Source organism: Melozone crissalis, unplaced genomic scaffold (assembly GCF_028551555.1).
Source record: "Melozone crissalis strain CALT ecotype California unplaced genomic scaffold, PUWL_Pcris_2 ptg000045l_1, whole genome shotgun sequence".
Classification (NCBI taxonomy): Eukaryota; Metazoa; Chordata; class Aves; order Passeriformes; family Passerellidae; genus Melozone; species Melozone crissalis.
In genome coordinates, this window is record NW_026535823.1 from 2,815,880 (window position 1) to 2,838,487 (window position 22,608).

General features: G+C 43.5%; 2 protein-coding genes across 2 annotated transcripts in view; one reads left to right on the forward strand and one right to left on the reverse strand.

Moving 5' to 3' along the window:
- The window catches only part of SEC22B (SEC22 homolog B, vesicle trafficking protein), a 293,305-nt gene that overhangs the window by 42,437 nt on the left and 228,260 nt on the right, over window positions 1-22,608 (forward strand). The window lies entirely within an intron of this gene.
- The window catches only part of TEDC1 (tubulin epsilon and delta complex 1), a 71,763-nt gene that overhangs the window by 29,212 nt on the left and 19,943 nt on the right, over window positions 1-22,608 (reverse strand). The window contains exon 5 of the mRNA XM_054285940.1: window positions 16,823-16,921. Coding sequence (XP_054141915.1) covers window positions 16,823-16,921 — 99 coding nt within the window. The remainder of the gene's footprint in view (window positions 1-16,822; window positions 16,922-22,608) is intronic.

Consider the following 22,608-nt stretch of genomic DNA (forward strand, 5'->3'; position numbering starts at 1 on the left):
GCAAAGCAGTGAGTCAAAAAAGTGCCTCATGTGGGTATCTAAGTGATGCTTAAGGATAATGCCTGAAAATTGTGTTTCCCTCTACACAAAATTAAGACAACCAAATCCATTTCCCTCATTCTTCTGGAGGAAGTCATTGCTCTAAAATATTTACACTGACTGAAAAAGTAACGACAAATTCAAATTGCTAATCTCTGTGGAGAGGCAATTCCATAATGAATGCTGAGAGCACAAGCTTTGCAGGAACAACTTCTTTGAGCCTTCGTAAAGAAACCACCCCTGGTGCAAGCAACAGCTTTGCTACAGAGGGTGAAGTGTGCCTGGCTGAGCTGGCTCAGAGCAGGCTGCCAGGAAACCCCAGTGTGATGCAGAAGGATGCTAACTCTGTGAAGAGCATGCCTTGCTTCCTCCAGCACGTGGCTGTGACCTCCAAAGCCAAACAAGCAGCTCTCAGCACAGATCACAGACCTCAGGAAACAGGGGGAGCTTCAGCAGCAGAAGGTGACAAGATGGCCAAGGTGGTTTTGGATACTCTGCACACAGCCCTCTAATGTGCTCCTTCCTTGAGCAGGGAAGTTGGACAAGCTACCTCCAGAGGTCCTTTCCAACCCTGCCCATCCCAAGAGGCCAAAGCTGAATCTTCCTCAGCATCCCCAAGTGTAATTCGTATGTTGTTTAAACATATTTGCAATTACTTCTTCTGTAGAGATATTAATCTCTTTCATATTATTTACCACCATATTAGAAAAATCATTAGTGCCTGTAGACTGTTATGGAAATCAATATTTCATAAATTTGCAGCATAATGCACCCTTTTCACAGGCTCAGTTCCAGAGAGCTCCCCGCAACAAGTATTTAATCTCTGATGCCCACAGCCCATAATTCAACATCCATAGCACTGGCAAAACTATTTTTAATCAAAAATTGCCCTGCCTAAATGTTCAGAAAATCATTTTATTGTTAGACAGACAAAAAAATGGTCTTTCAGCAATAAATTCTGTTTCTTGGCTCAGAGACAAAACACTGCTAATTCATCACTGTTCATATATGTCTGTAGACAGAAAATTTGCACTGGACTCCTGAGCCCTGCAAACCTCACCCAAATGCCAACACCTCTGGAGAATTACTCAAGGCTTGAGACAGGCTTGGCTTAGCAGGAAAGCTTGTATGGGGAAGCTACCTAGGCTATAAACAATTTAATAATTGTTTAATAGGGAAGGGCTTTATTCAATGTGCAGTTGGGTAATCTGAATTCCAGTTCTGAATATCTCACAGGCACAGGAGAGAAGCTAAGTGGAGAAGTCCATTCCAAAAAAATGCAAAAAGGGGTAAACATTCATGGAAGTTATACCATTTATGGTACCAGAAATAAACCATAACTGGGATTAAAGCTTTAGAGACCCAACCAAGCATCAGATGAAACAGAAAGAATTCAACACATCTTCTCCTCTACCAAAACAAAACTACCTTAACTGAAAAAACCTGCAAACCTTGACAATTTAGAGTCTCTTAGCAAGCAGGTTTTCAGGTTTAAATTTGGTTTAAAATGGCCCACACAACCCAAATTGAACTTTGGCATGGCTAAGTTTCACCAAAAGAAACTGAGCAAATCTCAGTATCACAGCCATCTCAGGCTGGGACAAACAAACACCACTGTAGGTGGACACACTCAGTGCTCCAAGTTTCAGCTCCACACTGTGATTTTCCAGAAGCAAAGCTGGTTTAAGACATTGCCACATATCCCTTGAAGGCTAAAACAAAAATAAATAGGCCTGAAAACTAGAAAGTCACGCTAGAGTAGTGTGAAATACAAGCAGCTGAAGAGCACAAACCCACAGAACAACAAGCAGCCTCTAGGCACAAGGCAAATAAAGACCTTCTCTAATTTCTCTGCCTGTGGAATACCACTGAAAGCCAAGACAGAGCAGGAGGAGCAGTGCAGCCCAACCACCACGAGGCAGTGGATCTGAAAGGCTCTTGGAGGACAGAAGTGGATCAGAAGCAGGACTTCAATCTTTTGCAGAAGACACAATACATAAAATACAAAACACAGCAGTTTTGGGTGCCTGAGTATAATTCCAGATGCCTGGATATGTGCAAAATCTCCAACACTTAAACCAAAATATGGGACCTTTAAACCCACCAACACCAGTATCACACCACCACAGCTCAAACTCCAGTTGTGCTATCTCAGAGAGCAGGAAATCAAACCACTAGTTAAAAACTTAAATGGCAAAGACCATCATTATAAAATGCAACTGCTATTTGTGGAGGGATTCAGAAAACAGCTGTTTAAAATGCAACTGAGAGAAAATGTTATTTAAAACAAACAGAATGAGGCATTTGGCAGATAAAAATTGTATTACAGCTTTCACAATGATAGGCAGTGAACTGGGATGCATCAATGACATTCATTTGCAGAGGAATGGGTCAATGAAGGGACCACTTAGCATTTTCCCCATGGAAACCTATTAAAACATGGGGAAAATACCAGGAAAAAGAAGCCTGAAGTTTTACACTTCAACAGCCAAGATCAATAATGGAAGAATGAAAAAGATACATATTTTCATCCCTAAAGGTACCAATGACTTTGGGTGCCTAACCTAGCATCCCTGAAAAGCCAAATTTTCAGGCAGTACCAAGTACCTGTAGCTCAGTTAAAGCACATCCAGTAGGTACCAAAAATCACAATTTACTTTAGAGGAATCTCAGCTAGAGGATTTCAAAGAAAAACATCAAATTGTATTGCAGTACTGCCTGACAGCTGTTATTATTGTACTGCCAACCAAAACCCCCATGCAGCTGATGTCAAAAAAAGACCATTATTCTTCTGCTTTTATTCAGATTGTTTCTGTACACAGAACAAAGCATTATCTATCCATACTCATTTTTTTCCTTCCCTCCCCCATATACTTGCCCATTTCCCAGTATATATATATATATGTCTCATTTAACAGGCCACAGACAATTAATTTAAAAATGTGTTCAAGATGTGGATTAGTCTAAGATTGCCACTTGATATGAGTACAGTTTCTCGCAGCCTAGCTCTTTGACAACCATCATAGACTGTTTGTGCATGCAGGTATTTTCACACATTTTAAAATGTGTTACTGACTAGAGAAACTACTAATTTAAAGTCTGCTAGAGTTCCTCATGTCAATTAATTTCTCTTGCTAGTCTCTTTCATACTCCTTTAAATTAAGCAACAAACTTTAAAAAGAGCCACAAATCCAAATCTCTCGCAAAACATGAGTAACAGCTGATTTTATAACTCTATTTTCCTTGGCTATTTAAAAAAACAAAAATACCTGCCAGGAGAGCTGAGTTAACATTATAGGCCAATTGCACAGAAAGTTTAATTTTACAAGGCTGTAAAAACAGCTCTAGCAGTCTCCTCACAATCTGAGCTGCATTCTCACACCCAGAAAAGCAGCACAGTTCAGTTCAGCTTTCCAGCAGCAGTTCAGCTGTGGCCAGAGCCATTGCAATATATGAATTTAACCGTGGCCTGCTGATTTAATAAGCAGTGAGGCTGGAGAGAGGAGTGGTCCTGTCCTCCTTGACTTTCTGCATGGGTTAAATAGCCCCAGTTAGGGATCACAAGATCATCATAGTTCTGGGGCACTTCAGGATCAGCCCTCATCAATAGCTGCACTTTGGCACAAAAGAAGAGTGGGAAGCTTCTTTTCTGTCAGAAGCTGGTAACTCATTTCTCTTTGGCATGAAAACAAAAACAGGGTAGACTCCTCAAGCAGCTCTGCCCTTTCTAGTGACTTCTGCGAGCTTCAAGGCACAATTCAAGAAATGAGTCAGGAGTTTTAAAGCTCCTCACCCAAACTTTTTTCCACTGATACTGAATTTGTCCTTCAGGGTCCAATACCCCAGATAAGATCCACTAGGCTGCACCAGCAGATCCTTTCTGACTCCATCACCAAAAACTATCAGCAAGTAAGGCACTCTCACTCTGAGTCTCCTCTGCCAGAAAGGCACGAGGCAGCACAGCATGACCAGGGGATTTGGATGTGGATACAGGACACTCCTCTCACCACACCAGCTTCAGCTGCTCATGGCAGTTCCATCTTCAGCTTACAGGCATCAGGGATGATGCTGCCCCAACCTTTGCTGTAGCACATGGGACCACAGTGCCTGCCTGTCCTCCCTGTGCTGACCCAGAGCATCCCCTGAGCTAGACACTCGCTCCCCTCACTGGGTTTGCCAGCACTTCCACCAGGAAAAGAACAAAAAAATGGAATGAAAAAAAGTGATGACAAAATACCTCAGCCTTGTCTCTCCAGCTTATTAATTCCAGCTGCATTGTCTCAGGTGGAATTACATTCTAGTATATCACTGTCATTGTCACTGTCACAGCATTCAAATTATGCTAAGTATGGCATAAAACAAGCAAAAGCACAGAAGCAGCAGTGAAGCTCAGTACCATTCCATCAGTTCTGCTGCTGGCAGTCACAACCACGTGTTCACACCAGTGCAGTATGGATATCCTGTGCTTCATGTGCCTCAGAGACACCTTCCTTTCCTGTGCTGGAGGAGTCTAACATATTGCTGCTACATAGTCCAACAATTTATGGAGTCTGTGATAAACCACTGCATCATTTTTCAAGGTCCAAGAACTCTATAAGCTTGGTCAGTAAAATGTGCTAAGCAATAACTCATCCCCAAAAAAATGGTGATGGCAACTACAGAACTGCAGCTCTATTAACTCCTTTCTTTTTGTATGGATAAGTTTAGCTGAAAGCAATATTAGTGACAAATTGCAGCCTGGGGATATTTTCAGATCAAGGTAATAATGCTATGAGGTAGAATGATTTGCTTTAGTGTTGCTATATAATGCTGGCAGCTCCCTCCAACTGGACACTAACTGCAGCCAGAGGCCACCTTGCTTAAAAAAATATCTAAAGAAATATTTTAGCACTAAACCTGTCTGGAGTAATAAAAAAAAAAAAAAACCTCAGAGCATCCTTCCCAAGAAGGGGCACTGGGAAAGTAAAATTGGGTAAAAAGTTCAACAACTAAGAGATTGATGGCTGATGATAAGCCAGTGCCTGTGAGCTGAGGGAGCTGGTTCCATGCCAGCACTGCTGAACCACACAGCTGGGAAGGAACCTCTGGAGGTCTCTAATCCAATCTGCTGCTCAAAGCAAGGTGCTCAGGGCTCTGCCCAGCAAGTCCACAACACCATCAGCACAGAGGTCACCCCTTCTCCAGGATCTGGTTCCAGAGTTTGATCAATTCACAGCAAATTTTTCCTGTTTTACCTGGCCGGAATTTCTCATGTTCCAACTTGTGCCTGCTGCCTCTTCTCCTGTCCCAGGGCACCTCTGAGAAGGGCTTGGTCCATGCTCCAGCTCTGACCACCTCAGAGAGCTTACTGGATTTGTTCCTGGTCTTTGTGCTGGGACAGGGACACTGAGCACTCAGGCTGGCAGGGGGGCAGCATTCCTGCACCGCCCTGCCAGGGATGGGCAGAGGGGCAGGATTCCTGCCTTGCCCTGCCAGGGATGGGCAGAGGGGCAGGATTCCTGCCTTGCAATCACAGGGATGGGCAAAGGGGCAGGATTCCGGCATTGCCTTCCCAGGGATGGGCAGAGGGGCAGGATTCCTGCATTGCCCTGCCAGGGATGGGCAGAGGGGCAGGATTCCTGCCTTGCCTTCCCAGGGATGGGCAGAGGGGCAGGATTCCTGCCTTGCCTTCCCAGGGATGGGCAGAGGGGCAGGATTCCTGCATTGCCCTGCCAGGGATGGGCAGAGGGGCAGGATTCCTGCCTTGCCCTCCCAGCATTCCAGCTGGCAGTGCTCAGGACGCTGTCACTGCTGACTCCTGACCCCCCAGCTATTGGTAAAGGGTACTGACCACCAGCTGAGCCCAGAGGGACCCCACAAACAGCCAGACACCAATTTGAGCTCAGTGGCCCAAACAATTTCCCACTGCTCCCTTATGCACACCCCTGTAACCAATTTGGCCACAAGGATGTTGGGATTTTCCTTCAGTGCCACACAAACACAGGCTCATTCTCTGGGCCTCCTGCCTTCCTCAAAGCTCCTTAATGACCTGTCCCTGCCTCCTCCTGGGATGGGACACTCCACCAGCAGCAGGATGTGAGGCACTGCAGAGGTGGAAAGTGCCTGTCCCAGAGCAGGTGGAACTGAACCAGCTGGGAACAGCAGGCATCAGAGGAGCAGAAACCATCTGATGCCACAGCCAGTTGCAGGGAAAGAGAATTGTTTTGATCATATTCATCTTTTGAGACTTAGAGCAGTTTAGCTCCTGCAGAGGCTTCTTTCTTCCTACAGCACGAGGAAGAGTCATTTATACATTTCTTCACTCTCCCTCAATTAACTCTCCTTTCTCCTGTCCAGCCCGAACTTCCACTCTGACCTCCACCTTTCCATGGCTCTGGAAAGTGCTTGTCCATTTTCCAGACAGGATCTGGAAGCCAAGCCTCCCTACTTCTGGAGGGTGAGTAAAACCAGCAGCAGCAGCACCACAGGGATGAACAGGGAACTCAGGAGAGAATTCCTCACCCAAGACAGCTGGTCCACTGCCTGCTCCAAGAGGAGACCACACAAAGTATTCAAAGGCAAGTCATTTATATTAAACTTATTTTCAACCTTCCCTTCTAAAATCGACTTCAGTCTGCCTTAGAAACTCCCAATATAAATTATCTCACACAATTTGACTGCTCTTGCTTCCACAGTGCACAGCAGGGCAGAGATTTCCCTTTCTTAAGAAGGATCAGGAACTTGGCTACAAGCAGACACTGCCTAAAAGCAGCTTTGAAGCCATTTGACCTCTGTAATTCTTCCTGAATTTACACGGATGACAAGGCTGGAATCTGTTCTGCCTCAGTTTTGCAAATGAGTACCCAGATCCACTGTTTCCAAGAGGTTTTAATAACTCCTACAGCAAACCATGTTTTATGTAAAAATGTCAGGAAAGGAACTGAAAACCATTTGCCCACAGCATTTCGGAAGGAAAATGACATGGCAGCCTACCCTCCCCTCCTGTAAAGTGAATCATTATAAAAGGCAGGAAAAATATTCTTTGTTCCTGCCATGTAGCACAGGGTGGGCAGCACAGACTGTCACTGACAGCTCTTTTGCTTTCTTAGCACTTACTCTTGCCTTGCAGTGAAATGTGAGGGAGAAAAATCATGTCTGAATTGCCCAGCATTCTTTGGATTTCTGCTTTAAATTGTTTTCTCAGTAGCCACTCTCCCATTCTGCAGGAAATACAGAACAACCACCAAATCACCTCTTGTAAAACAGCACCCACTGCTGCTCCAGGAAGGGTGGGGAGGGTTCCCAGGCACACAGGCAGAAGGAACAAAATCCACCAGAGCTGTTTCCAACCCCAACAACCTTCAGTGCACCAAGCTTCAAACCAACAGAGCCTTCTCACAGAAAAGCAACGAGTAGTAACTATCCTGAATTTTAAAGGGGATCAAAGCAGTCCCACTAGGAAGACAGAGCACTTCAAGGGATTGTGTTGAGCATCTTCACACACATGTAAATGTGGATTTCCAACAGAGCTTCCCCTTCCTGGGGGCTCTGCAACTCCACCCATCCCAGCACAGCAAAGTCACCATGATATTTTCTGAAATATCCCTTTGCCAGGATTTTTCTCCTGAGAAGCCTCAGAAAAGAAATGTAAACAATAATTATCTGGTTGCTTGGAATGTGCTCTGGAGGTTGCTCACCAACAGGTGCATCTTTGATTGGTGCCATGTGAATTGTTTTTAATTAACGACCAATCCCAGTCCAGCTGTGTCAGACTCTCTGGTCAGTAATGAGTTTTTATTATTCATTCTTGTTTACCCTTCTGATGTCTTCTTTCTCTTTCTTTAGTATAGTTTTAGAATAGAATAGAATAGAATAGAATAGAATAGAATAGAATAGAATAGAATAGAATAGAATAGAATAGAATAATAAATCAGCCTTCTGAGAACTTGGGAGTCAATTCTCATCTCTCACCTCATCCTGAAGACCCTCACAACAACAACACAGCACAGCAATTCTGGTGCACAGCAGCCCAGCAGCCACTCTGCTCCTGACATGACACCACCAAAACACCAGAGACAGCTGGAGAGAGAGAATAAACCTTTCAACCACCAGAAGCCAGGGAGGTTGAAAGCCCATTCTTGCTCCACCATCCATCTGGGTGATGGCAGGGCACCAAGGGAAAAGCAGCAGTCCAGGAGTCTCTGGCAGGGTCAGAAAAGGGCTGCCCACACACCTGACCCTGCTCACCACAGAGCAGCATCAAGGGTATACGTCATATTAAACCCATCCTTTCAACCTCCTCTGAGCAACCACCATCACAATTGCAGCCCTCTGGATCATTCAGCTCCCTCAAGCTTTCCTGTGCGAGCCTCAAGGCCTCCTGCATTTAGGTGCTGGAGCCCCATATATAATGCAATGCATCATCAGATCTGCTCTCCTCTGCAATATTAATGCCAGCTCCCATGTTATTTCTCACCAGCCTGACTACCATGCATGTAAAATGTCTAAAGTAACTGTTGTTGGAAGAGCAACACAAAACATTAAGTCATTTAACAGGGGGGGAAAAAGCCTTGCCTTTCACTGGCAGTGCTGCTCAGAGCACATGGCAGGAAGCGTGTTTTACACCTCTAATGCACAGCCCAGCAGGATAAATGCTAAAGTTGGAAACTCTAGCATTCAAAGTTAAAAAGTGCCAGAATTCAAGCTGCCTGAAAACACCAATTTGACCCTCCCATGTGTATAAGGTCTAGCATTATGCAACCAAAATGTTTCCCTTCATAATCTGTCTCACCAAGGGCACAGATTGGCTGGTGCTCACTCCACATGCTATTCCTTTTCCTTTCCAATGGCATATTATTCTGTTTGTTCTTCAGAGGGAAACCACAGCCTTATTTGTCACACATCATTCAAATCCCATTCTAAAGGCAGAATTTTTATCTTGAAGATAAACAAGTTATCTTCCCTAATGACCCATGTGAGACAAGATAATAGCATCGCTGCTGGGCCGCAAACGGGAAATGAAAACAAGGAGATGTAAGTAAAATGTTTCCATTGCTTTTGGATGCCTTAACTGAGACTTCCAAGACGTGATTTTCAGGAAATTTAGGAGTTACTATAAAGCATTTCATGGATACATCTACCCAGCACAACCCAACAACTTGCAACCCTGGGCTCAGCCCTCCATGGTGTCGGGTTTCTGTGGGTGGAATGGCTCCCGAGGTATTGAAAAGTCTCTTTTTTCCCAGCCCCACGACCAAAGAAGTGAAGATTCGTCAGTTCTGCTTTTCAACGTTGTTTATTCTCTCTTATCTGTTCCATTCTCTCTCTGCCCTGCTGAGCTCTGTCCAGCAGGTTGGGTTCTGGCACAGCCCCTGCCCTTGGGGTGGTGTCGGCTTTTTATGCTAAAAACTACCTGTACTTTATTTACAATAATTTTCCAATACCTATCACCTATGTTAGACAGTCTGTCTCTACTCTAAACCAATCCAGAAGTGTCACCATCACAGCAGAAGATGGAGGACAAGGAGAAGAAGGACAGGACACCCTCAGATTCCTCCATCTTGCACCTCGAACCCCCATTCTAAATCCCCAAAATTCTACTTTTTCACCCTGTGACAAATTCACTATCATTCTGCTCAAGCCCTTGTGGCTTGTAAATCCTCACAAAAGTTGGTAATTGTCTCCATGGGCTAAAATCAAAGGCACAGGTGTTTGTGACTCTGTGCCAAGGTCTCTGAGCCCCCTGCCAGGGTCTGGAATCACCCAGGGCAGCCAGAGGAATGTCCTGGGTTCTGACACCATGGAAAGTTTCGTTAACCTGAGAATCCAAAGGCACAGGAGTCTGGCAGCACTCCAGGACAGAGGAGAACTGCCCCAGCTGCTGAGGCTTCCTTCCTCTCCCAAAGGTTCTCCCACCCTCCCTCACCTTCATCAAGGCCTTCCTTCAGCACAGCAGTGAACACAAACAAGGCATTTCTCCTGCCCTCTGAACACACCATGGCTCCTAATAAACACACCTCACACTCCAAAGCTGTGCTCCCCTTCAGATCACTGCTAACTTTGATGTTTTGAGAAAGACACTTTTGAAAACTCCTCCTGCAGCATCAGGAGGAGGTTGAACACTCAGAGCATCACAGGAGGGGGATGACATTTCCTGCAAGAGGGTGACATCTCAGACTCCCACAAGGAGCAACACACTGAGCCAAGGCTTTAGACAGATCCTCCCCATTCATAGAGCAGCATCAAGGGTAATTTCCCTGTCCTAATTTTCCTCTCCAATCTCGGTCTTCCTGTTTATATTCAGCCCCTCATGCCTCACTTGGTTTCTGCTCACCCCTATCATCTGAATTCTTTCACATCAGAGCTACCCTGCTTCCAAAATGCCTCATTCAGGCTCCCTGTCCATGTGTCTCTCCCAGCTCCTGACTTCACTGGACAAGGGCCAGAGCAAAAATGTTCTTCACTCTCCATCCTATCCCTCCCCAGAGTCCTGCTCCAGCTCCCAACACAGCCCACATTCCCTGTGTCCTTCAATGAATGGTGTTGGAATGGCTCAGTAAAAGCAAGTTAATGACAGGAAGAGAGGAAAACACTTTAAAAGGACAAAGCATTTGCTATTTTTATTCCAAGTGTCCTAGTGAGCATAATTATGCAAATTCAAAAAACTTGTCATAATTGACCTTTTCAAAACATGTGTGTCCATGGGCCTAACATACAATTCTTTGGTGAACCTTGAAATTTATTAAAGGTCAGCAGCTCTAAAACTTAATTTCATTTAATCATTGAAGAACTTATTTAACATGCAGCCATCACTAATCATCAAGGAAAAACAAACTTGCTTAGAAACAGGTAAAAATTTTGATGCATTGGACCAGCAAAACCTATAGCTTTAAAAAGCTGTAAAAGAAAATTTTTAAAATGTTGTTGCTACAGAACCTAGCAGTTTAGTTGTTGTTCTGAAACTTTAACAAGGGTTCAGGTCCATCTGAAGCCCTGGAAGCAGATCTGGTAAACAGTCAGAAGTCACTACTGATTCAAACTAAGTTAATTCCAGCAGTTTATAGAGTAAGTCTAAGATCTCATTGTGTTTAGATTCTCCAGGGCTTGGCTGTCTCTTCTGAGCTACTGCTCCAAGAACTGCCACAGATCTTTGTGCTCCTTTGGGGAAAACTGTTCTCCACCCTTAGAATCTCATTTGCAGCAACACAGTCTCTGCCCGCCTTGGAAACTGGTTCTTTGTGAGGAAAGCTCACCCAGAGCCTGGCACAACTCCTGGTAAAATAAACTCCAGGATCATTTCTGAGACATCAGAACTGGCCAAGGAGGGATTTTGGACAGAACAGGCCCAAAAAGAAAACCAAACCAGGAAAACCTCAGGTTTTCACAAACACTCACAATCCCCAGTGCAGCTACTCTTATGCTATCTTATTTTTTATGCAGGAGCCAATTGAGAAATTTCAGGTTGGTTTTTTTTTTCTTCTAGGAAAGTAAAACACGATTTTACTTTACAAATAGGCAAAGCTGCCATTAATTAGACCAGGAGCTACAACACAAAATACTGATCCCATCCAAGGCCAGAAAGGACAGAACTATGGCTTTTACCAAAGGAATGAAACAACGAACACATGAACAGCTGAGGGCCAGACCAAACAGAATTAGTTGCCAGAGCACCACAAAAGATCATGAATCTATGACAATTTATACCAGTGAAGGCAGCTTGCCCTTGAAGCTCAAGGACATTTTTTCACTAAACACCAAACCTTTTTTCTGGAATTTACATGCAGTACAAGCCTTCATTTCCTGCCTTAAATCTTCTGCCCAGCAGCATCACAGCCTATAGAATGAATGTCTTTTTTTCCCATTGGTATCTACACTCTGAGAAATGTGTTGCTTGAACTGCTTCTTGTACAACAGATGGAAGGACATTCTAAAATATCAGATGGCTCCCTAACAGGCTCTTTGAAATTCAAATAAGGTTACATATCCTTCACCTCACCATACAAGACCACAACAGGGCTGATTACAGAAATACCAGCACAGGTCTGTGTCAAATCAATACTGTGACACGGTGTCAAGCTTATCAGAGGGGCTGAACTGTTTATTTTCATTTGGCACCTGCCTGCAGTGCCTGTCACCACCAGGAACATTCCAGGAAGTCCCAAGCAGCCAACACAAGGACACCAAATATAGCCTGGGACACAGCAGCTGGAACTGTCCTGCCACAGTTATTCCATTTTCATCCAAGGGGATGAACAACCTGGGATCCATTTCTGGAGATAATGCAGTGGCACAGTGATTGCTCAGCAGCCAGACAAATACCTTGTGTTAGCTGACAGAGCTGATTTGGCAGCTCTGCCCCCACACACGTTCCAGGAGGTGGTGCTGTCCCTTGGATGCACTGAAATCCTGCTTTGTCTCTTTGGCAGAGAAAAACTGCAGCAGATAAGGGGCACTTTATGCAAGTGCAGAGCCCATGACACCAACTGAAGACTCAACTTTTTGATGAAAAAGTAACTCTTAAATGCACATTCAACATTTCTGAGAATTCCAAGACCGTCAGCTCCTCATGCTTCCAACATGAGTGCACTTGCTCTGGCAAGAACAGCAGCTCTGTAGTGCTTTGCATGAATTCAAACCACGGCCTATCACTCACAGAGAATAAACCTGTTGTGTCACCCATCTGTAACAGCCATCTGGGACAGATGTTTCAAATGGAAACTGCAACCAGATTTAGGCTTCCCTGACAACCTACCTTACATCTTGATCAGTTATCCCTCAAATGACCCAATAAGAAATTATGGATCCCACCTGACTGAAGGAAGCAATACAGATACTTCACACTGGTGTCCTTTCCGGATAAATCAGCAGCCCAGAAAGCAGATCAGTACTGTGCCTGCACATCCTACCCCATCCCACCCAATCCCTGCTGCTTGGAGAGCTAAAGCTCACTTGAATCTTTTATGGGCATGGAATTGACCATACATTATGTATGCAAAGTCAGACAGACTATTTGTTTGCTCCCATTTACTTGCTACTAAGAACCTTAGCTTCTTATGCCAAATAAATCACCTTTAAAACATGTTAATGATCAACAAACATAAACATTCTTCATAAAATTCTGAAACAAAATTATTAGCTATTCACATCCAAGTTCTATAAATTTCACTGCATGTCCATCTGGCAGACATCTGCATTATTTATTTGCTGTCACACTCAGTAAATTGATTTACCGGCATTTAAAGGTGTCATCTTTACTCATTACAATTTCAGTGATCACTCCAGCGCTGCCAACATTGCACCAATGACCTGAGTTTCAACTTCTAATCTCTCCTAAGATTGAATTCCACAAACAAAGCAGTATGTGAAGAGACAGAGGAAACTGAAGGACTAAGGTGCTTTGATTTAAAGTTCATTGATCTCTATACAGTAACAATAGGGTGAGAAAGTTAATTTAATGACTCAAGTGCAACACACACTTTTCTGAGCCCAAGGTAAACTTCAGAACTGGCAACACTGCTGTGCAGTGGACTTGATAGACAAGAAAGAGGAATGAGACCATTGGAAAGGATTAGTGCCCTGGAAGGTTTGGGGCAGATGTGGCCACATCACCTGTGTGCTCTCCCAGTTGTGCTTCCCAGCTCTATCAGCAGCAGTGCCAGAGACCAGAACTCCATTCCTGCCCTGGAGATATTTCAGGCTGGCAAACAGCCCCCAGCCTCCCCCCAGCTGCTGGGGGAGCCATTTGAACACAAGCAGTATCCATCAGCTTGGAAAATGCATCAGAACACAAGAGACTCAGGGTGCTCTGGACTAAGTGATAAGTGCAGGAGATTTCCACGAGAAGATGCAATGACACCCCCCAAGCTCCCTAACTTGTGTGGTCCAGCACAAGCTCAGGCCCACAGCTCCAAAACCATCCCCACTGACCAAGGAGCTTCTGAGCTTCCAGTGGAATCTGAGCTCCAGCTGAAATAACAGCACCTGCCCTCCTGTGCCAGCCCCAGGCAGCACAGGAACCAAACGCTGCAGTGACCTGCAGCTCACAGCCACACAGATGCACACAGCCACAGCCAAACCACAGGAGAAGCTGGAGTTTGATCATGCCTCACTAGAGAAAAACATAATTAAAACCATTAGGTTTGGAAGACTTCCAGCCCTATGAATCTGACAAAGACATTTATGATGATAGAGGAATAATAATGTCCAGTAAAATCCCTGTACATAAAAGCACTAAAAGTGTTTTACAGTCAAAAATCCAAGGAAAGAACATTTTAAGTAAGTTAATATGCATCTTCTATAGAAAAGGAGCAGCGTGACTTTTACATTTCATAAAGTGAAGCTTGACTTCACAGCTATCTGTATCCTATCACACTTTTCCTGTCAGACTAAACATCTCTTGTTTTGATGCAAACAGAGCAACTTCTCTCGCAGGGTATTTTTGATTAAAATGAACTCGAGGCTTAAAAAAGAAGAGCCCAAGTCCCTTCTGTGATAGCAAATTTCTGATGCTGCAATCCACTTTGCACAGCTGGGCTGTGAAGGATGCCCAGGATGAGAAGGAATTCATAACCCCCTCCACCAAGAGGACTGCATTATAGTAAGGCTTACTGACTCTTTATTCATCCATGCAGCAGGTTCTTACTTGAGGTAACATTAAGAGAAATGTCTCATTTACTTGAAAAGACAAAAAAAACAATTTCACAGTTGTTGGAGAAAACATTTGGCGGCGTGCTGCCATCTGCACCAATATTTGAAAACCAAGCCATTCAAACACTCATCATTTACTTAATCTTAGCAAGATATTTGAAAATTAGAGGCTTTTTATTACATTTTCCAACCAAAGCAGGATCACTTTGCATATGGAGTATTAGATCCATCTGGAAAAGTGACACTCAAAACAACAATGCCTTTTCAAGCCCATACCACCTTGCTGCACCAGGCTCTTCATATATACTGAGTATATGACTTCCAGAAGATGCTTTTGGGAAATAAGGGTAAGGGAAGACAAAATCTACAAAGAATGTTCAAATGGTGGCCATAACAATTATAAGGCTCTCAAAAGCATCTATACTCAAGTGTTGGGATGACTTCCTGCAATTTCTCCTGTTTATTTTAAAATCAGGCTCAAGGGAGCAGCTTACAACACCTTCCTTGAATAGGTCTGAGAGCTTTAAGAGGTTAAGAATTTCACAGCTGATTATACCGACAAATAATTCCAATTTTGGATCAGCCCGAGCAATAAGGGACACAAGAAAGGAATTTCCAACGCACATGCACTGGAGCTGAAGCTGTTTGGGACTGCACCTGTCAGAGCCCAGAAACTGGAGACAGACTGTGGCCACTTGTAGTTTATTTAAAGAAAACATCTTCTGTCACCCTGCCTCTCAGTCATCACCCTGGTTTTGTTTCACGTATTTGCTGTTTAAGCCTGGGAGAGGTGGAATGAAAACTTTGTTCATTTTAATTAAACAACACAGCTGCCCACTAAACCTTCTTGACTACAGCATTCTACCTAACCACAATGCTCACAACACAGAAAAAACTCCTTCCACTTCATCCTGAGCCTGCTCTGAACAGAACACCTGGAGCAGGCATCCAGGAAAGGGAGCAGAATGCAAGGAAAAGCTCCTGCACTGATTCATTACCAAAGCAGTCAAAACCAAATACCAAGAGTACCATTAAGCTCTATTGCAACAGATCAGTGACACACTCAGGGTGAGGCTTTGGGGAAAAAGGTCATTGCAAAGTCCCTCTGCAGAGCTGGAAGTTTCTAATACCAGCCTGCCAGACCTTTACAGGCATTTGCTAAGATCTGGAAGACCACAGACTTCAGAGCAAGGTGCTGCTGTGTGTGCTGAGCCAACCACAGGAGGGGCACTGTGAAGCACAAGTGAAAAAGAAATCTCAAGCTGACTTACGGCCATTTGCTCCAGAAAAACAGCAGTTTTCCAGGAAAATGCTCTAAACAGATGAATCTTACCAAGAGGCTGGATATGAACTGTTCATCCAAGAAATACTCAGCAATGAAAGATTAACGTGCACTTTACTTTAGGGGCTTTGAACATAAAACTATCCTCCCACCTTCAAATCTACTTTCCTGAATTTCTTTGTGCAGAATATTTACAATGCCCACTTTCATTCTTAAGCAAACAGCAGAAAGAATATCTCCTTTGAGCAAACAGGTGTGGACAGACTGCAGAAATTTGCCAAATATTGATTTTGTTAGGGATGAGCTTGAAATTTCCATCTTGTTTCAGTTTCATACTGAATGAACTTTTAGAAAGTGATTTTTTAAAACAAATGTATTATACTGCATTAAAAGAAGCGAATTAAACTACTTCACATAATGAACTGAAACACCAATGATAATTGAGTAATTGAGAGCCGTAGGAATTTATCCTTCAGGGTAAAACAGTACACTGGGGAAAACGATGTTTTCCTAAGAGGTTCTGTCTTGCTCAGGCAGGGCCACAGGCAGACACTGTGGTTACTGCAGGATACAGCAAGTCAGCCAACTTATCTGGAGTGTTTTATTCTACAAGCTTTTTCTCCTGTGGCACTTCCAGTCAGGTCTCTTCCCACTTCTTGTCTATCAGGTTTTATAAAACTTACCCTGATACCTTTGGGCTTATGTTCTATCAAACCAAATTTGGTGAATACAAATAAGTGAAGAAACTGAAAATTCAATATATAAGCCCTTATTTCTGCTGGAAACTAACTTTAAAAAAATGTTAAAAGGAATGCAGTCTTCACAATGTTTGTGTAAAGCATACTGAGCATCCAAGAATTACAGGAGAAGCATTACCTGCTTGTAGTTCTCTGGATGTCTAATGATATCTGCTTCTGTGACAGAGAAATGTCCAAGGTTCTGGTCCATGTGGGAGCCACTGGTGAATGAATGGATCTGGAACAGATTGATTTAAAAGACAGTTGTCAGTGCAAGGAGCAGACCATTAAGGTCATTAACTACCACCCAACAGCTGTGTGGGTTGGCAGGGTGATGTGACCAGTGCTCACAAAGCCTTTCCCGTGGACATGGACAAGTGTGAGTGCCACCACCAACAGAATGGAGAGGAGGAGCAGGCACTACAACACTTCACAAAATGGTGCATCTGGTAGCACTGCCAGAACCACAGGCAGGAATTGCAACCACTGCTGCCACAGGAAAACTGAAGGTTTCTCTCTTTATCCTGTCTTGAAGTCTTTTTCCTTACAGCACACACGGCTGGGTGCATGGCATGAAAGGAGAAACCATTTACACAGAGAGCAGCAGTCTGAACTGAGCTAAAGTATACTCTCAGAATAATTTTTATTTCTTTTTTTAAGTAGAAAATGCTACCTAGTTAGAGTAAGGTTCTCTTTTGCTGCTCTATACTGTTGGCTTTTGCTTACCAAGACCTTGTCCCAGCTGCACTGGTGATAGGATCATCAATTACTTGATGAAGAAGCTTCCCAAGTTAGTCAAGGGAACAATAAAAAGCAATTCCTCCTATTCAGAGCTGATCCCTTTGTAACTGTAATAACTGCAGCTGCCAAACAAGATAGCAGTGCACATTTGTCAGACAATCACTCATATTTCATTAATATTTCTGCCAGAAGACAGAGAATGTTTCCTGCTTTTCTTCCTTTATTCTAATACGAACTTTATCACACACTTGGGTATTGACAACTATTTTAAAGTTGACAGGCAGTGGGTAATTATCAACCCTTCCATGAAACTTCAGAATATTTTAGCATTCCTTTCCCAAAACTCACTGCTGGTGACAACCATCTGTCACATGTGCAGAGCTATGCGAGTTTAAAAATAAAAGAGCACCTCCCCACACAATGTTCTTCCTTTCCACTGCCACTCCTCTCTCCCTGCTGCATTCTTGTGTAACTCTGGCTGCCAAACCTTTGGGCCCCGGCCCCAGCAGGGAATTTCAGCCCCTTCTCCAAGACAGGTGGCAGCAGCATCCCTGGGTAAAGCCCAAAGCAAACACAGGAAAGCTGCAACAACAGAGGAATAAGGTGCTCCCCTGAGACCACACTGGATGGATAACCAAATAATCCAGTATTTATATTTTTGCTGTCTAACTGATGGCTAACAGAAGATAAACAAGGCTTAAAGAGGGAAAGAGCACCAAAGCAGAAGCAGAGGTGAGAGGGTGAGAGGCAGAACATGCCCAGATGTTGCTCCTGGGCACTGGAATCCCCTGAGGTGGAGGCAGCTCTGATTTAACCTCACACTAACCTTTGCAAGGGAGCACAGGCACAGCCCCCACACTCAGCACCAACTCCTGAATGCCCTTGAGCTCACTCAAGCTGCTCTCCCTGCAGGGTGCCTAATTCACCTAGAGAAGATGAAAAGGGGGCTTGCTCATGGTTCACACACATTTGCATGAAAGGGAAAAATTCTAATTCTACTGCATTAAAGAATATGCTTCTGAGATCTAATGGCGAATTCACCTAAGGGGAAAAAAGCAAAGATTTTCAAACCAAATAGACAAAAAATATATAAATAAACAAGGTAGCAATTCCCAGAGCAATGTGGTAGATTTTTCATGTCAAGCTACAGATGCATCTAACAATTGCAGTTTAGCTCACTCATAAATTACTGACAATGAGGTAATTACCCATCACCAGTCCCTGCCCTCTATTATTCAGAGATCAAGACTTTGTCCTTGTCCTTTCCTCTTTCTACCTCAGATACACAGATACAACCCATTCAATCTACTCCACTACATACTATTTTATATTGTTAACAGATAAATTATTTTATATTTTAATACCTTAGAGGGGCACAAGAAACCACTCCATTTGTAGGTAGTAATTCCCAGTGCTGCTCTGCATTCTTACTAACAATACAACTCTTGCTCTTAGTTTCCAAGCAGACTGAAACCATTTTTGTTGCTTTACCATGATCTGAAAATTCCAGTTATGTTAAACTCTTCTTTTATCATTGAGAATTCCATCTAACATTATTTTATTCTTACTAACCCTTATGCACAGCTCACAATCAGATATCCACCTCCTTAAAAAAAAATCTCTGAGCCTGATCTAACCCTCACTACTTCAGGATGGAAAATAACCCCAGCATATCCATCAGTTTTGTAGAAAAAAAACCTGTTCCTCTGTTTTTATAACATGCCAATTGTGGCACAGTGCATTTAAGCAAGCCCCCCAAAAATGAAAGTTTTAAACTATACAGGTTCCTTCCTGTTTTGCTGAAACCGTGCAAGGCTTCTTATTCACATTTTCTAAGGCAAAATGGCAACTCAAAGACTAAACAAAAACAACTGCTCTCTCCTATGAATTCAAGAGGGATCAAAACTCAGGCAGACAGATTCTTCTGGCATTTGACAGAAAGAAGAAAGAGAACAGAAGGAACCAAGAGACGTGCCTGAACACAGTAATTTATTCTCCACGTTCCCATGCATTTGAAGGCACACCAGGTAAATATGTACCACTGAGAATTTCCAGGGAATTAGAATGGTATTACTACATTATACTTTCAAAGCAAGCCAACCTGTCCATGTTGAGAAGCCATTAAAATGTTATTCAACAGCTCATTGCCTCAGGCTGCAAACCTCCTCAGAAACTGAGAGGTGAAGATTTCCCTCAGGAAGTCTCCCTCCTACAGCAGGACATGTGTGCTTCTGTGAGCTTCAACATGCCTGGTGGGAGCTGAAGTCACTGAACAGCAGCACAGAGGAACAGCCAGGCAGGCCACCTAACAAGCGACTCCCAGCACAGGAGCAGCTGCAGCTCCAGGGAGGTTTCCCTCTCTTGGGGACTGCACAACTTCAGCCCATCAACCTCAGGTGGCTGCAGGCAGGATGGAGTAGACAGAGGGCACAGCAATACTCATACTAAAAAATATAGAGTGGAAGGAAGGGCAGTCATCTTCTGAGTAAGAACATTTTTTCCAGCTGTGTGGTGTTCTTCTCAGAAAGGCCCAAATAGAGAAAATGGCATTTTAGAGCTCGTGTGAGGCACAGAATGAAATCTGCAGAAGTGTCGCCGCCGGATGACAAAAATTCTAGCTCCTGATGAGCAGTAAATAAGATTGTTCCACAGCTGAGACACATAACCTGCTACGTTATTAAACAGAGAGAGTAAAAGCCTAATTATCATTTTGTAGAGAAAGCCCTCTGTAAATCTGCCAACATAATTAAAAAACATAACACTCATTAGCCTTTTGCATACTGTGTTTGTGGTTTATTAGAGGAAAGCAGCAGCTCATATAGAGGTCATACTGGGTCAGTTCAGTCTTCTAACACACAGAATGGTTTAAAAGTTTTGAAATTAATGCGGTGGTAAAAGCAATTTCTCTAGAAAGAGTCAGGAAATATCAATTATTGTTTATACAGCTGTTAAATTGTGCAAGTATCTTATATTTTGTTACCCTAAATGCTAACATTAATGTGGCACTGTAATAATGTCCTTCCAAAGCCACATTTACCTTTCCATTCTCCTGCTTTTAATTCAAACTAAAGTATAAATCAGAGCACTGCACTTTATTACAGCTCTGAACAGAACTCCCACAGCTGCACACATAATGACAGTGTGGGTTCACATGTGGAGGAGCTGGGCTCAGTTCCATCCTCCTTTGTGCATCCCCATGGTGGCACTCTGACTGTGACAATCACCACTGCTGCCTTCAGCTTCACCCAGCAGTGACAGCTGGAGAAGGCAGTAATGACAGCTTTGGGAAACTGGATGAACAGACACACACCTCCCTCCTGCTTATTCCTCCAGATTCTTGAAATCATGGTCCAGGGACCTGCAGCATAACTAACCTGCCTCTTGCAGTTGTCTGACTGTCCTAACTTTAGCACGCATTTGTCGCAGACATCTTTTTTTGCACTAAAAACCTTTCTTAGGATTTTTCTTCCTGAGAAGCTGAGAGGCCTCAGGAACAAAATGTAAACTTTGATTATCTGCTGCTGTGGAATGCAACAGGTGCATCTGTGATTGGCCCATCTTGGATGTTTATAATTAATGGCCAACCACAGCCCAGTTAGCTTGGACTCTCTGTCTGAGACACAAACCTTTATTATTCATTCCTTTCTATTCTTAGCTTAGCTAGCCTTCTGAGATGAAACTTTTCCTTCTATTCTTTTTAGTATAGTTTCAATGTAATATATATATATATATATCATAAAATAATAAATCAAGCCTTCTGAACATGGAGTCAACATTCTCGTCTCTTCCCTCACCTGAAAACCCCTGTGGACACCGTCACACACATTCTGCCTTAGATAGCCAAAAGGGGGCAAAAAAAGTCCAAGTTTATTTCAAAGTGCAACTTCCACAGGTGGGTCATCATCTCTCATCTCCCCTGCCAACAAGTTTTTAGCATGTAGCCCCATCAGCACATCTCTCCATTAGCTCAGAGGCTCATTTGGACTGCTGACAATATCTCTGTTTGTACTCAAGCCCCAGGTCTGACCTGCTCTTAATTCTTCCTCGGCCTCATTAACTGCAGGCTGAGGCACTGGAGCTGCCTAATGATTTGTTACTGTCAAGTCTCACATAAATCAGAGCACTGATGATGAGTTATGGAGGCCTTTGCCTCACCTACTGGAAAAACCAGCACACCTTAAATAGAGGTAGTTCATCAGGGGGAGGAGATGCCAATCATTCCACGTGAGATTCAGCTCTCCCAGCCCCAGCAGGGTCTGTGATCACAGTGCACAAAGCCAAGGGCTGCACAGGCACTTAGAGGGAATTGCCCCCTTTGTTCCCACACCAGGGAAGCACATCAGCAGTGGTCAGTGAGAAGCAAAGGGTTATTTTGGATGCTGCACACACTCACTAGGGTTGTCCATCAGACATCTGCCCTAGCAATCAGCTCATGGAAAGAACAAAATGTAACCTCATTATAGTTTTTAGCACTGCTGTCAGACACAGGATTAAAACCAAGAAAGCATCTTCATTCAAGGTGGAGATGGTTCTGACAACTTTTTGATGTGTACTTTGGGAAGAAATTTCCCCAGATCATTTTTAGTCTCAAAAAAAGGTTTTCTCTGAAGGTTTTGAGTACAGTAATAGCTGTCTCCATTTAAGTTATTTAAAGAGATATAAATGGAAAAGGGGAACCTAGGGAAAGCAATACATAATAACTTTTAGGACTACCTTAAGAACTTAAGAATTTTTTAATTTGTTTCTGGAGTCACCCCCACGGCTGACTTTGGGACTGAAGGCTGGTTCCATCCTAAACAGATATAATGCTCCCAGATATCTGTGATTAGACAGGCACCTAAACACCCATAAATGGGAAGATAACTGGAACCTTAGCAGTGTAGGGACCATTACTGATTCCTGATTTAAAAGCAGGTAAATTTTGGGTTCTGCTGAGATGTCCCCTGGTACTTTGGAGAGAGATTTTGCATTTTATTTTGCTATTACTTTCAATATTTATGCTTAACATTTTGAATCCACATTTCCCGTGAACTTCTAGTTCTGCATTGCTACTTCTTGTCTGGGGAGCCAGAGTGCTCTGTCTTGTTTCTACCAGGCATTTTCTGAGAAAAACAGCAGCAGCCTTTGGTTGCAGAAGTGACTAATGTGCCAACCCGCAAAAGAGACTTTTATACAATTACAGCC